Below are 16,331 nucleotides of genomic sequence, written 5' to 3' on the forward strand. Positions count from 1 at the left end.
TAGCCCGATCTAATAGAAGAGCATTCAGCTTACCTTTGTAGTCGTTTTGGTTAAGTACTACAGTTGCATTTCCTTTATCCGCTTTGGTGATAACTAATTCTTTATTATTTCTCAATTCCTGTAGGGCTTTAAATTCCTTGTTTGGATATATTGGTTTTGGGTGGTTTTGCTATGGAAAGGACACAAGCTACATCCAGTCTTACACTGTTGGCGATTTGATGTGGAAGGTGGCGGATTCCTCTTTCAATCTGGATCATAATATCCTCACTTGGTATTTTTTTGGGAGCAATGGTGAAGTTGTGGCCACGTGAAAGCATGTTGAGAGCTTCAGGCTTCAGGGTGACTGAAGAAAGGTTGATTACGGTGTTGGTAGCAAGTTTTGGATTGACGGTAGAATTCTTTTTTAATTTATCGAATTTCTTCATCTGTCGGCCTCGTATCTTTTCAAACTCTTTGTCTGCGGCGGGACACGATATGTCATGTAAAATTGACCACAGTTCGTGATTCAAAGTGCACAAAAGTTCATCTTCGAGGGTATGAATAGCTTCGTTAATTTCGGCTAAGCCTAACCGCGTGGCAGTGATTTGTTTGCGACGTAACACGTAGCTAGCGCGGTTGTATATACGGAGCGCTTTTTGCGAAACAAAATGGTGCTTCAATTTTACACAGTTCGGGATTACCTTGTTATCCCGGCAGCGTTTCAGGAAAGTCAGACGATTTAATTGTCTAGACAGCTTCAACTTCATTTTACCATATTGGCAAGCCTTCCGTGCGATCGTATCTCCGTGGATGATGTTGATTCTCGTAGACAGGCTTATACGTTGGTTATGCATTTCTAAATCACTTAGGGAATTGAAACAACGTAGATCCAAATATAAATTAAATAATACTTTAATAGATATTTCTGATATTTCGGCAATGTCACATTGCCATTTTCTAAAGGAACTTACAAAAAGGCAGGCGCACACAGGCACTAACAATACAGTAACTGAGAATGAAGATATGAAGCTATCGTTCTCCTAGAAGTCCTGATGGTGCCCTCTGGTGGGCTAAAACATGTCCTCACCTCCTGTTACAGGCCTTACAGAAAATTGGCATCCCTTATCCGCTCTACCAAAGACCAACCACTTCCCCTAGACCTACCTGGTGTATACCAGGTCCCTTGCAGTTGTAAACTGTCGTACTTTGGCCAAACAGGCAGGACAGCGAATATCAGAATTTCTGAACACAAGGACTACATTCGGTTTTACAAGTATAGCCACTCTGGTCTTGCAGACCATGCTCTGGATACTCGCCACAGAATACAAAGCAACAATAATACACCGGAGCAAATATAAATTCGAAAGATTATTTATGGAATCAGCCTCTGCCCTAAGAAACTCTCCAAACCTCAACAAATTTGGTTGTGTGCGACTGCCTCAAATTTGGGAGGTATACATCAGCAGACCTTCAGCCCAACGGCCAAGAAAGCCTACTTAGCCCGCCATAGGGCACCATCAGGACTTCTAGGAGAACGATAGCTTCATTCTCAGTTACTGTATTGTTAGTGCCTGTGTGCACCTGCCTTTTTGTAAGTTCCTTTAGAAAATGGCAATGTGACATTGCCGAAATATCGGAAATATCTATTAAAGTATTATTTATATTCGGATCTACATTGTTTCAATTCCCTAAGTGATTTAGAAATAACAATCTAGAAACATGTGTGAGAAATCCACATGTCCACGTTGATAACTTTCCTGAGCTGCCGTTATGAAGTAAAAAAAATCCATCTGATGAAGTTTGAATTTTCAAAGATCTAGTGAATAATTTAGATGATGTTTTCAATCAAGTATTATATTTACAGAGCAGTTCCTCATCTGATGAAGAAGTTATTTCACAAAGTACGGTTTCTGAATTTTCATTTTCAAACAAATGGAATCCGATGAGTAATGTGGCAGTACTGATTCAGGAGTAGAGTAGAAAAGATGAGCTACTTTTACCACTTGATGTGGAAAATCCATCTACAGTGTACTCTGCATTTCTAACTGATGATCTAATGGAATTTATGGTAATAGAAACTGAGATATGCAGATCTGTGCTTATCTACAACTCAGGGTTGTGAAACTCAGGTAGACAAGTAAATATGAAGAATTAAACTTATTAAAGAACAAAATTATTTATATATATATATATATATATTATACTACTATGTAAAAAAAAATACTGGTCATTAGTAAATAAAATAATTATCAGAAAATAAAGTGAATTACATTGTACATGATAATTTGCTCCTCGATCAACCAAAATGTATTCCTGCTACCATTTATTCATGTTTTTTTTTTTTTTTTTTTTTTTTTTTTTTTTTTTTTTTTTTTAATTATGCCCATCATAAATGCAGATATATGAAAGTCTAGAGTTTATAGGAACATGTATTCTTCACGCTATCCCCAGATACTTATGATGGGCGTAATTTAAAAAAAAAAAAAAAAAAAAAAAAAAACTTATGAATAAATGGTGGCAGGAATACATTTGGGTTGATGGAGGAGCAAATCATCATGTATAATGTATTGTGCTTGTTATGTGTATTTCTTTCTGTAAAGAACAGCAAATACACATATAATATCAAAGATGTAAATTATTCCTAATCCATTTTATAGTACTGAAAGTATTTTTATTCACTCCTATTCTTTCTCTTCCTTATATTTACTGTTCTTTACATCTTTTGCATCTTTTAGTAAATCAAGTATAGTAACATGAAGCACTCACAACTACCTCTGGCAACCCATTCTATCCAATCACCATCCTCCAAGCAAAAAATCTAGCTCTAACACCCTTGCTAATTGCAATCTTACACAAAATTAAATGACATGAAGCCAAGTTAGAACGGATCCACGATCAGTGCTTAGATGAAAAATCACCCAATACCAGCTAGTTTCATAGCCTCATCGTGTCAATGGTGCATGATTCGACTGAGGCCAGAAACAAAAAATACAGTGCCATTATCTTCAACTTCCACACTAAAAGTGACAATACACTGAAGGAGGGCATCACCAAACTAATGCAAAAATTTGGTTTCAACTGCAGCAAAATTACCAGATGCCACCACTTTGGAACTATGAACAAATAAGGGTTGAGACAACTTTTCCACAACTGGTGAAAGTAACCTGTAATACACTAGTGAGTGCATCAGAATTAATGGCAGCTGTGAATAGCCTCAAAGTCAGTTCTCCATATTTTTTCTCCAGAACATTTTCCTTCATCCTATTCTGTCCACTTTTATCTCACAACATATACTCTGAACACCATTACCCTTCTTATTCTCTACCTTGAGAGGGCGTTGTTTATCTATCACAGAAGTAGCACTCCATCATCTCATTTAACTTCCCTGATCTGCTGAAATATGCTATACCCTTCAATTTTTATCCCTGTCAAGACATTTTCTTTCTCTGTCAACCAATTTTGTTTATACTAATTGAAAGGTTTTTAGGCTGAGTAACTGTGTCATTGAGCTGTTCTTTGGCAGCCACCATAAATATATATATTTGATTGAGGCAGAAAACAAAAAATATAATGTCATTGTGCTGAACTTACACTCAGAAACAGGTGCAGTGCCAAATGATGACATCTCCATGAGTTCTCCATTAAAAAAAAAAAAAAAAAAAAAAAAAAAAAAACATCATGTTCATAGCTTCCTCATTCTTCAAAGGACTTTGCAAAAGAACTTTGGTGGCCATTTCAATTCAAGACACTACTCTTAACTTGTTCAACTCCTGACATTATATATGATTAATTCAGATTTACCTAACTTTAGAATACTCTTCTTACAGTAAAGTGATGTACCAAAAATCTCTCTAAAAATGCTTAATCCTGTGCATAACAGTTGACTGATTAATTAATGATGAAATTTGTTTCATTCACTTTCTTCAAGATGTTCTTTTATTGCTTATTATCTTTTCTGTAAGCATATTCATGGATATTGTTCCACTGAGCTGGTTACCATTATATCTCACTTTCCTCTAAATATGTAAAAACCTAAGCTGCTGTCAGCCACTATCCATACATAGCTCAGTTTTAGGCTTAGTGAACCAACTCATCATCCCATTCATTTAATCCTACCTCTGCCATGTGCTTTGAAACAGGCATATTCAAATTGTTTTTTTGTTGTTGTTTTTTTTCCCTCTAAAGACTATGATCTCTACCTATTCAAGAGGCACATCAGGTTCCTTCCCTCTTTCTCCTTAAACACTTGCCCATACATAGTATCATTGTCTTATACATTTTGAAACCTCTTTTCTGTTTCTTTTTTTATCTTTCTTTTTTTTTAAAAAAGTGCAATTACAGGGGTTATGCTGAAACAAATAAATAAAGAACCAAATATGAGGGTGGTCTGAAATGTTCTTGGTCTAACAATGAAAAAACTAATTTATAATTTCAAAATTATTTTTATTTTTCAACATAATCTCCCTTAAGAGTAATACATTTATTTGAGCGATACTCCAGCACCATTATCCCATCCCAGTAGTGGTTCTCAGTAAGATCTGCAAAATACCCCTCTACGGCTGCTGTCACCTCTCCTCTTGATTCGAAGAAAAATGCTGCCCAGCGAGGAAGAGTTTTAGTTTTGGGAAGAGATAGAAATCAGAGGGAGCCAAATCTGGGGGAATAGGGTGGATGTTCCAACAATTCATAGTGCAGATCCCTTAATTTTCCCATTGCCAAAACACCTTTGTGGGCAGGTGCATTGTCCTGATGAAAGATCATTTTTTTCTTCTGCAAATCGAGTCTTTTCTCTCAAATTTTTTCGTCTAGTCTGGTTAAAAGATCGAAATAAGATTCCCCGGTTGATGTTTTACCCTTTTCAAGATAATTAATAAACAAAATGCCTTTAGCATCCCAAAACACTGATGCCATGACCTTTCCTGCTGATGGAACCGACTTTATCTTTTTTGGCACGGAACAACCGACTTCTGTCTACTATTTTGACTGCTGTTTGGATTCTGGTGTGTAATGGTGAATGCAAGTCTCATCCATAGTAATAAATTGATACACAAAATCAGTTTTATTCTTGTTAAAACGCTCCAAGTACTGTTCAGAGATTTTCATGCGAGTGCATTTTTGATCTACTCTGAGCAAGCGTGTCACCCATCTTGCTCAAAACTTTTTCATTTGCAATTCTTCATGCAAAATATATCCTTGAAATGCTTATAGTCTCAGCAATTTCACACACTTTGACTTGCCAGTCATCCAATACCATATCATGCACTTGATCAATGATTTCTGGTGTTGTTACACTTTTTGGATGTCCTTCACATGGATCATCTTCAAGTCTGGTATGGTCACGTTTAAACTCATCAGCCGATTTCTGAATTTCTTTTTCTTTTGGTGTTAAACCTTCTTTTACAAAGAATTTTATAACCACGATACTCAATTTTATTCATTTCAAGAGATACAGACAACACTTTTGCTTCAGACAGCTGTATAAAGCAAAATACTTGATAGAATGACTTACAGTTTCACATGAATGCTTATGACAGATGTACCAACTTAGAAAAAAAATATATATTACCGATAGTGTTGCCATCTATGGTTGAGGCCAAGAACTTTTGAGACCACCCTCGTAAACAGAGTCTGTATAAAAGTGAATAAAGTGGATATATATACTTTACTTTTACAGGCTTCACCCCTTGTCAGCAGTTGTCCTAAGTTGCCTGGTCCCAAGTTTTCCTCTCCACCCACAGCTCATCAATTTTCTTTCTTTCCTGCTTGCATTATTCATTTCCAAGTTATTTGAAGTTTCCCAGATTTTATTCTACCTGGAAGAGACCAATCAAATACTTTTTTTTTTTTGGCCACTCCTCTTTGGCATCTCCTTCTGATATGACTTTTCCACTGTAAAGTTTTTCATTTTAGTCTTTTTACTGCAGAATCTAGCTGATGCAGCTCCTCCTTTATACATTTCAATGCACATAGCTTTTGGCACTATATTGGTAGATATCCTTCACTTCTATATATCAAAACAATTTCATTGATGGTCTTCATAGGTTCATTCGGTTTTTTTGTACTTCATAATAGGTTTTTACTGTTCTTTTAATTTCCATAGGATCATTTATCATACTTGACATGTGATAATCCACTTCTTTTTCACGATCATCATCATCATCAAATTCCTGACATGTACCCTCATGGGGTGTACATGATATGATAGTACGACATGAAAAATTTACATCATTACTAATTTTCTTTCTACAGTTTTCCTCCAAATCAATCGGTTACCTGTCAAGACTCAAACATTGTCAGATTTTATATTTCTATCCTAAGGCACTTTTTACTATTCAGTCCACCTATATCTTGGTTTTCCTCTGGGTCTTTTTCCTGTCAACCTGGCAGAGAACACTTGTTTTGCTAATTTCTCTCCCATTCTGTTTAAGTGATTGTACCACCTGAGATTAGCTCTGGTAACACATTTCTGAATGATAATGTTAAGTTCTTTCCTAATATCCTCATTTTTAATATGACATTGCTATTGATGCCATCTGTTCATGCCCCTAATCTTTCTCAGTACTCTCATATATGCAGTCTCTAGTGTTTGGTCAAGTGTTTTACTTCTAACCTAACTCTCAGATCTATAAGTTAAAATTGGTTTGAACACTGTCTTGTATACAGTTAATTAGTGTTTTGACTAATTTCTCTCTTATTCCATATAAATTTCCTACTTCGTACCATACCAGCTTTGTTGATTCTGTTGTCTATTTCCATATTTAATTTACCATCTTCACTAAAAATTGTGCCTAAGTAGCTGAAATGTTTTACTTGTTCTATTGGTTCTCCATTTACAATGCAGTTGATATTTTCAACTTCTGCCTACTTTCATCGTCTTTGTCTTGTTATTGCTGACTTTTATACCATATCTATTATAACAGTTATTTAATTTAATCAGGGAATTTTGCAGATGTAGCGGATTTATTAAACGTATAACATTGTCCACATAAAGCAAAGAGCTGACATTAATATCTCCAATTTTGATATCAGGTTTAATACCACTTTCCTTCATAATGTGATCCATATAGATAATGAATAACAGAGGAGATAATGTACATCCTTGTCTGACACCAGATTTACCACTTCCTGTACTCCTTCAATTCTTACTGCTGACTTACAACTCAAATAAAGACTAAGTACTGGTTGATATAACCCCACTGACACCATACAACTGTAGCGTTTTGAATAGCTTCTCTCTTTGCACCTCATTGTATGCTTTTTCCAGATCTACAAAACGTAAATACAGATCTTGGTTATATTCCCATGATTTCTCAACTATCTGTCATAAAGTGAAAATCTGATCCTGACAGCTTCTATTTGGCCTGAATCCAGCTTGTTCTTCACCAAGCTTCTCTTCCACAATCCTTCTCAACCATTTCTCAAATATACTTGCATATATCTTACCATTAACACTCTGTAGGGAAATATCTCTGTAATTCTCACATTCAGTTCTATTTCCCTTTTTATATATATGGGTACTATGAGAGTTCTACTCCAATCATCTGGAATTTGTCCCTTTGTCCAGGCCTTCTGAACTATGCAGTGCAGCACTGTAAGACTTTTATATCGCCATACTTGAGCATTTCATGTCACCTTTATCATCTCTAATTTTGATATTTATTTTCTGTGTCCTTACTAAAATCTTCCCATGACTTTTTTTTGTTAGTTTTACACAGTATTTAGCTTTCTTACATTTGTCTCTGTATTCTTTAAGAGCACAAGCTATTTATTTGTCAGGAATATTTGATATGCTTTATTTATTTGATATTATCTACTCGATCAAAGTAGATGATATTCGACCATCTACTTTCTACATTTCAGGCTTTTTCTACTTCAAGTGTGAATATGTATTACTTAAATAAAAGAGCCAATAGGCTTCACTTCGGCGATGTAACATTATTTAAATGAAGGGGGATATTAAATTCCAAATTATTGTGTGTGAATATTGTACATTATTGTGTGAATATGTATTCCTGATTGCATGTCTGTTGATTGTTTTTTTACCACTGTGCTGTCACTACTTGTTTCATTTGGCAATTTTTTGAAGTATTTACTCCATACGCCAAGGATATCTTATTTTCCAGCTTTCATGTCATCTTTATCATCTCTAATTTTGATATTTATTTTCTGTGTCCTTATTCAAGTCTTCCCATGACTTTCGTTTGCTAGTTTTACACAATGTTTAGCTTTCTTACATTTGTTTCTGTATTCTTTAAGAGCACAAGCTGACTTATTTGCCAGGAATATTTGATATGCTTTTCTGTTTTCTTTCACTGCCTCTTTAACTTCCTGTGTCCACCATGGAGTTCTGATTTTTCTACCCTTGCAGACAACCTCACTACATGCCTCTCTGGCTGACTCAATCACTGTTTTCTTCAGGGCTTGCCACTGAATAATCCAAGGTTTGGTTCCTGTTCTGAGAGCTGCTCAACTTTTATTTGCTTTAAAGCTTTCTTGCATGTTCTTCTTTGCAATATGAAATTCAGTTTTATCCCACTCAAGACCAAATGGTGATCACTTCCACTTTCAAATCCTCTGTACACTCTTGTGTCCTGCACCGGTGAGAAAAAATCACTATCAACAATAACATAGTCAATGAGACTTTTCTTATTCCATGCCTCTTCTCTCCATGTGAATTTGTGCACATTTTTATGTTGGAACATGGTGTTAGTAATAACCAGTCCATGTCCTGAGCAGAAATCCAACAGGTATTTGCCATTATTTGGAGAAAAGAGCAAAGCTCTTTTCTCCAAATTTTCCCAAAACATTTGTATGTCTGATAATCATTTCCTACTCTATTTAGATCTCCAAAAAGGACCAACTTTTCATATTTCATTTGCCAGTTGCTTTCTTTAAAGCCTCAAAAAATTCCTCCACCTACTTTAGTAGAACCTTCTGTGGGACCATAGGCACAAATAAGTCTCATTGTCCAGTTCCCATTCTGATATTTGTCCACATCACTCTGCTTGATATTGCTTGCCATTCAAGAAGATTAGCCTCGTATTTTGTGTTCAATACTACAGCTACACCTTCTTTTCCCTGTTTGTCATTGCCTGAATATATCATTTTGTATTTATTGCTCAGAAAGATCTCACCAGTTTTTGTCTTTTTTGTTTCAGTCACCCCTATTATGTCGATCTGCTACTTATCCAATCCCTCAGTGAGCTCCATTTCTTTGCCATTGAGGCTTCTTATATTGATAATACCGATCTTGAACTCTGGTGATATTGAGATGGAGGTGTGTTTGGGGATTTGTTCCAGTAGCTGATTTTTCGCTGTTCACCCTGGTTCCCTGACAAAAACAACAAGGCTATTGTTTAACCAGATAACTCCCCAGCCGGCATGAAATTATATGTTGTACCATCATTTTGTATTGTGATTTAAGCCAATAAGAATACAGTTTGGTCAGCTAAATCCCAAAATGCCAGCCCATCCCCGTTTGTTCCTTATAGGAAAAAGAAAAGAAGCATTTATGGCAGAGAAATAAAGATTTTTTGAAGCATAAACAGTGAAAAAGCGGAGGGAATGGTAAGACATATTAGATTAGTGGCTTGGATATGGTAATGGTTAGATGACAGATATTGGCATATTTATATGAGGAAGAAATATCTCTGGAGAGAGTGGTGACGACTAGTGCACTGTTGGACTCTGTTCTAGAGCCAGTGTTGTTTAATTTGTAGGTTAACTGATCGAGTTTTTGCAGGTGATGCAAAACTGAAAGGATAATAGTAGAGAATTTTGATGTTGGGGAATTTCAGGAATATTTAGGTTGTGATTCACAACATTAGCTGCTATTTGAATTAGTAGCTAATGTTGTGAGTGCAGTTGTTGGCTTGATGTTGCCAATTGTAAAGTTCTGTGCTTCGGGCATAAGAAATGGAATGTAGTTTACTATGTGATAGTCATTCAGTTGATTTCAGCCATATTGCAAAGGATACTGACAAATCCTGATAAGAAGATGGTTGTGCCTTTTTTTTTTTTTTTATCTGTCTACACATAACTCTGTTTACAAGCTCTGTGTATAATCTGATCAGCATTTATAGGAGATCAGGAATTAGTGGATGGAGTCCAGGAGCAAGTAACTAAAATGTATCAACATAGGTTGAGAGAATGTTTGTGAAGCTGCATAGGATTGGAGGTAGTGGAAGATCACAAGATCATCCTTAGAAGTTGTATAGTGGTTGCATAGAATTATTTGCCAAATAATTCTATGTGAATAGTGGTTGCATAGAATTATTTGCCAAATAATTGATGAACCAACAAAAGCACAAACATTGAATGAGTTCAGGATAAGATTGGATATTGCTGTGTGTCAAATAACGACTACCATGGTGGATGTAGTGACTCCATGTAGGACTGGAATAATAATACTGAAAAATGTAATTGTTCTGAGATTTAGAAAACAAGTACTCGAACAAATATGAATACATTACATTTATTCATATCAGCTTTTGGTAAGTAAATGTGTTATTAGAAAACTGTGTTTCTTTTGATGCAACAGTGTGTTGTTTTTGCATTTTTAGAAACGTCTTCCATAAAATTATATATAATCATATTGCTTTTTATACTTCCTTTAAGAAAGTAAACAGTATCTTAATTGTTCATCTATCCCTTTTAATTTCTAGTGAACTTTAGAGGATCGTTAGGTTTTGGAGAAGATAGCATTAATTCTCTTTTGGGTAACATTGGCTCTCAGGATGTCAAGGATGTTCAGGTTAGTAGTACACAGTAATATTAATTTCTTTTCACAATATGTTTTTATATTGAATCTGTTGAAGGAGATCTATAGTCAAGAGATAATCCCTGAGGAATGGAACAGAGTGGTACCTCTATATAAGGGAAAGGGAGATATATAGGACTTAGTAATTATAGGAGAATTAAGCATGTGTTTCATACGATGAAGGTATTTGAAAGAATCATAGCTGGAAGATTGAGAGAAGCAATTAATATATTAATAACAGTTTAGTTTTATGCCTCTCATACGATTTAGCATGTGTCTCATACGATGAAGGTATTTGAAAGAATCATAGCTGGAAGATTGAGAGAAGCAATTAATATATTAATAACAGTTTAGTTTTATGCCTCAACGAGGAACTTTATGGATGTGGTATTTGTTCAAGCAGATGATTGAAAAATACATGGAAGGACAAAGGCCACTACATGTCATTTTTATAGATCTAGAGAAGGCATATGACACAGTACCTAGAAAAGAAATATGGAGGAGTTTAATAGAAAAGAAAGTACCAGAAAAATATGTTAGACTAATACAGAAAATGTACAGAAATGTGCAAGCAACAGTTAGGAGCTGTTTGGGAATAACAGAGAGTTTTGAGGTAACAGTTGGTTTGCATCAGGGATCTGTACTCAGTCCTTTTATCTTTAATGTAGTAATAGATACTTTGACAGGACAAGTCAGAGAGAAAGCACCTTGAAGTATGTTATATGCAAATGACATTGTACTGTCTGTGGATATGCGAGATGAAGTGGAACAAAAGCTGATAAAACGAAATAGAGTATTAGAAGGAGGAGGACTGAGAGTTAGCAAAAGAAAAACTGAATATCTGGTTTGTGGTCCAAATGTTGGCACTGAGGGAGATGTAGTGCTGAATGGAGAGGTTATTAAAAAAGTAGATAAATTCAAATATCTGGATTCAGTAGTGAATAGTAAAGGTGAAGTGGAAAGGGAAGTCAATAACAGAATTCAGGCAGGATGAATTGGAAAGAAATGTCAGGAATTTTGTGTGATAGAAAAGTTCCAGTGAAATTGAAAGGAAATATATAAATATACAGAACGGTAGGGAGACCTACAATGTTATATGAATTGGAGACACTGCCTATGAAGAAGTTCAATGAAAGTAAGATTAGTGTTACAGAAATGAGGATGCTTCGATGGCTGTGTGGAGTAACAAGGAAAGATCAGGTGAGGAATGAACACATCAGAGATACTGTAAAGGTGACTGCAATTACAAACAAAATACAAAAAGCACGATTAAGATGGTATGAACATGTAATGAGGCAAAATGAAACATATGAAGGATGAAGTATCATGCTGATGGAAATACAAGGAAGAGAAAGAAGAAGTAGAAAGATAATGTAGAGGAAGATCTGAAGGAGAAAAATCTGGACAAAGATGCAGTCTATAGTAGAAAATAGTGGAGAAGACTCATCAGAAACAGCAACCCGATATAGAAATGGGAGAGCTGAAGAGGAAGAAGATTCAAAATATGTTTTTATAATTTAACTTAGATTAGAATGACTATATATCCCATCTTAGATGAAACATTTTTAATCTAGATTTTGATTGCATCCTGAAATCTGAAAGCTTTTTTTGACCAGAAGCATGGGGAAAAACCTTTGTAATCTAGCTGGTATAGATGATGCCCTTTGGTTAGAAAGTCCTGGGTTCAAATTCTGTCTAAGATGTGAAGAACATTTATTACAGCTTTTCCAGTGACTTTTTTTCAATCTAATATGGAGATGGCAGGGTTTCCTTCCCTCCCAGAAACTTGGCATTTTCATCCCACAAAATAGGCAAACCAGCCAGATGAACACACACAATCTACAGCCATAGCAGATAGAATTAATTGTCCTATCATAAGCGACATCAAGTTTCCAGAAGCCAAATTGCATGATGACAGGTTACTGATCCTAACATGAAAGGGAAGATGGGATGACAACATGGGAAGAGGTGGGGGGGGGGAGAATACTCGGACTTGTCCTGAATTTCTCATTTCATATATTATAAAAATTGTATTCTAAAGCATATTGTATAAATTTGTGTTTGTATATGCTTGATAAGAATTCTTAGGTTGGATAGGCTAGTTTGTATCACCTACCTATAACAAATATAAAACATATCTGTCACATTAAAACTATTTTATTATATATTATATATTATATATTAAAGATAATATATAATATATAATAAAATTTTTTGCTTAAAGTTGTAATGAAATTTTTAATGGACTGTTTTATATGATTTTTGAAGAGCACTTATTGAAATTATGGTAGTTTTAAATTTTTTTTTCTCTTGAATTTATAAGTTTTGTATTGTCACCTGCTACTGTTTCACTGAATCATGTCCTGAAGTCTGTGCTGTTATGTTAAGACATGTTCGCATGTTAAGTCAACACTTTGTAACCAGGTAAAGCTCAGCACTTCTTCAGCTTTTCTTTCCATATCAATCAAAAACATATTTTATAGTTATTCATAACAAAAAAAAAATAATAATCATTTGTATCCCCTCATAATTGAATGTTAACCTGAACTAAAATATGTGCCCAATAATGCCGTTAAATCAGGGAGAAAATTAGTAAGAAGGGTAGATATGCATAAGAGCATTTATGGGGTATACATTTGAAATATTAAGAAAAGAATCCTTTCCTCCATTAAAAAATGGTTTTGAGCATTTGTTATAGAAACATTTGAGAGACCACTACTGTTAGAGTAAAAACTTTAAGGTAAATTTAATTGCTGTTTCACTCACCCTTCTCAGTAAGGTCATTCAGACTGCATGTCATTTGGAGTTCATTTACGTACACACAAGTGACAAGTTCATCTACAAATCAACACAGTATGCTATTGTATTATTAATTTGGCAAATCGTTGGTTCCAGTTTGACATCTGGTGATCTTCAGACATCATTAAAAAGTTAATTCCATATTGTGCATACACATCCCAAGGATTTATATTTATCCAGAAATAACATGCTACTTTAGCCATTAATTGAAGGAATGAGCAATTCTAATTATCACTTAGCAAAAAACTAGTACAAAAAAACCCAAGGATTTGGTAAGTCATTTTCATTTCCTGTACAAAATATACGCTTCACTTTATATGCAAAATTAAAAGCATCATTCACATGGGCATTATTCCTGGATCAGGATGCTAACACCCTTGGTATTTGCATGATAAAATAACTTTTAGCAGGAGGGAAATCACCATTATTTCTCCACCTCCTTCCATAGTCCACTTTTGTATGGAAACTTAAGCAAAAGTGCTCTAGATTTCACTACTCTAAAACCCATCAGTTTACTCAGATGTGTTGTCAAAATGTTGAGGGAAATCAGAAAGCATTTCCATTTCTTGATGCACTTTGTCACATATCTTCTTCCCTCTATCTGGCTCTCCTCCACCATAAGTATACAATGACCAATGTATAAACATAGATTCATCCCACAAATGCAAAAGTTAGGTGTCAATACATGCTTAAAAATAGAGTAAATAACAATTTCTCAGATGAGTAAGCTTTAAAGAATACATTGAAAGCCATAGAAAAAAGAATAGAGTGAGGGGCATTCCATACATAAAAGAGAGAGAAAAAAAAAGTTGCTTCACAAATTATAACCTTAATGTCACTTTCAACCTTCCACAACGTTAACAAACTTAAACAATTTCTCTGAGGATCCCCTGGTTCAACTGAAGGTGCAATGAATATATTGCACCTATTATTATTATATGGGAGTCTCACTGAGTCCAGTGACTCATCACAGGAGTAATTATACTAATTATAATTAGTGTAATTCCTGTCACACTTCTCCTTGAACTTATTCCTGACAAAGCACTCACAACCACCTCCATCAATACATTTTACTTATTCACCATTCTTAAAAATTAATCTAGTTATCATGTCTTTCTTGACCACACTCTTGTATAACTTACAGGGATGAACCTTGTTCTCTCTTATCCTATTATGCTTTGGAATATTTTGCAAGCATCTACTTGATAAAACCATTTTAGTAACTTATATGTGTTTGTATCATACCACTTTGTTTCCACTTCTCAGTTAAGCTTTTTGATTCATAAACCTTCAGCACTCTATGTATGTATGGACCTTTCACCAATTTGGTCAGTCACTCTTAATCCTCTCCAGTACCTCCATATCCTCCTCAAGAAACCCAGATGACCCAATCTTGCATGAGTAGTAGTAATATTGTAGATTTGACCATTTCAAAGCATTATAGAGAGCAATAATAGTCTCCTTTTGTTTGTCAATATGTTCTTCAGCATTAAAGTGATCCTTTGAATTATTTTGCTCATTTTTGCAGTATGCCCTTGGAACTTCAGTTTCTTGTTTGTATTATCTCTGCTTGGATAATACACCTTCACAAAATGATTGCTCAGTAATTTAACTATTCCTTCTGCTTTTGTCACCTCTTTGCATCCGTTATGGCCTTACTGGCGGCCATGACATGTAAATAATCATCATCATGAAGTGCTGTCTATCAGTTATCTCAATTAAGAAGTATGATAATTCTTCACATTCAGAAGAACCCTTAACTGGATTAACTAATGTTCATTGTTGCATCTCAGAGCCAACACTACTAAGTAGCATGAAATGCATAATTTTTATATGCATTGTATGTGTAATTTTAATTAGATATACATATATAATTAAGTATATTTTGCAAAGGCTTTCAATAGATTTCCACATGACAAACTAGTAGTTAAAATGGAACAGATGGGATTTGATAAGTATGTTGGATTGGAGATTGGCTGGATAGGTATCAACAGGTTATGTAGGGGGGAATGATATCCCAGAAGAGAAAAGTCACTAGTGGTGTGCCTCATGGGTCTATTTTGAGGCCATTTTGTTTGATTTGTATGTAAACGACACTGGAAAGGGCTTAAATGGTGATATACAGTTGTTTGCAGATATGCAAAGTTGGAGAGAGTTATGAGAAAGTTGTTGGAAGTTTTTTCCACTTAGTTATACTATAAATTAAAGATACCAAGAAATTATATTCTTCGTTTAATCCTTATCCAAGTGTGAGCAAACAAAGTTTGCACCTGAACTATTTTCAGGAGTGCATCAACTCGTATATAGAAGCTTATAACTTCACATCACTTGCCTTAGTATCTCATAAAGCAAAGCACATATCCTTACAGGTATGTATAATGCTATGCATTATGGGAAGGGCCACTATTCAGACTGGTTTCGACTTTTATTGAGGTCTCATCAGTGGGAACCAGACCCAGAGGTGATACCAAGGTTGAAATAATGCAGAAGTCACATTTTTATATACGAGTTGCCATATGGTGTCACACCTTATTATTAAAATACTCTGGATTAAAGATAGTTTGGAAGTTTTTTCACTTGGTTTTACTATAAATTAAAGATACCGAGAAATTATATACTTGGTTTAATCTTTATCCAAGTTTTCCAAACCTTTATCCAAGCATGAGCAAAGAAAGTGTTTGCAAATGAACTATTTTCAGGACTTTGGCAATGCTTATATAGAAATGTATATTGAACTCGTATTTTTTTAATTTATAGTACAGGGAAAACCTCACTTAACGCAAATTCGATATGT

The 16,331-nt window shown here is 34.9% G+C and overlaps 1 protein-coding gene across 1 annotated transcript in view; it reads left to right on the plus strand.

Moving 5' to 3' along the window:
* The window catches only part of LOC150109184 (acylamino-acid-releasing enzyme-like), a 467,476-nt gene that overhangs the window by 352,833 nt on the left and 98,312 nt on the right, over positions 1-16,331 (plus strand). Inside the window, exon 17 of the mRNA XM_090411884.1 lies at positions 10,644-10,732. Within this exon, the coding sequence (XP_090268010.1) occupies positions 10,644-10,732 (89 nt within the window). The remainder of the gene's footprint in view (positions 1-10,643; positions 10,733-16,331) is intronic.

This window comes from Typopeltis vanoorti, chromosome 2 (genome assembly GCF_054136105.1).
Source record: "Typopeltis vanoorti isolate ZY-2024b chromosome 2, IOZ_Tvanoo_1.0, whole genome shotgun sequence".
Classification (NCBI taxonomy): domain Eukaryota; kingdom Metazoa; phylum Arthropoda; class Arachnida; order Uropygi; family Thelyphonidae; genus Typopeltis; species Typopeltis vanoorti.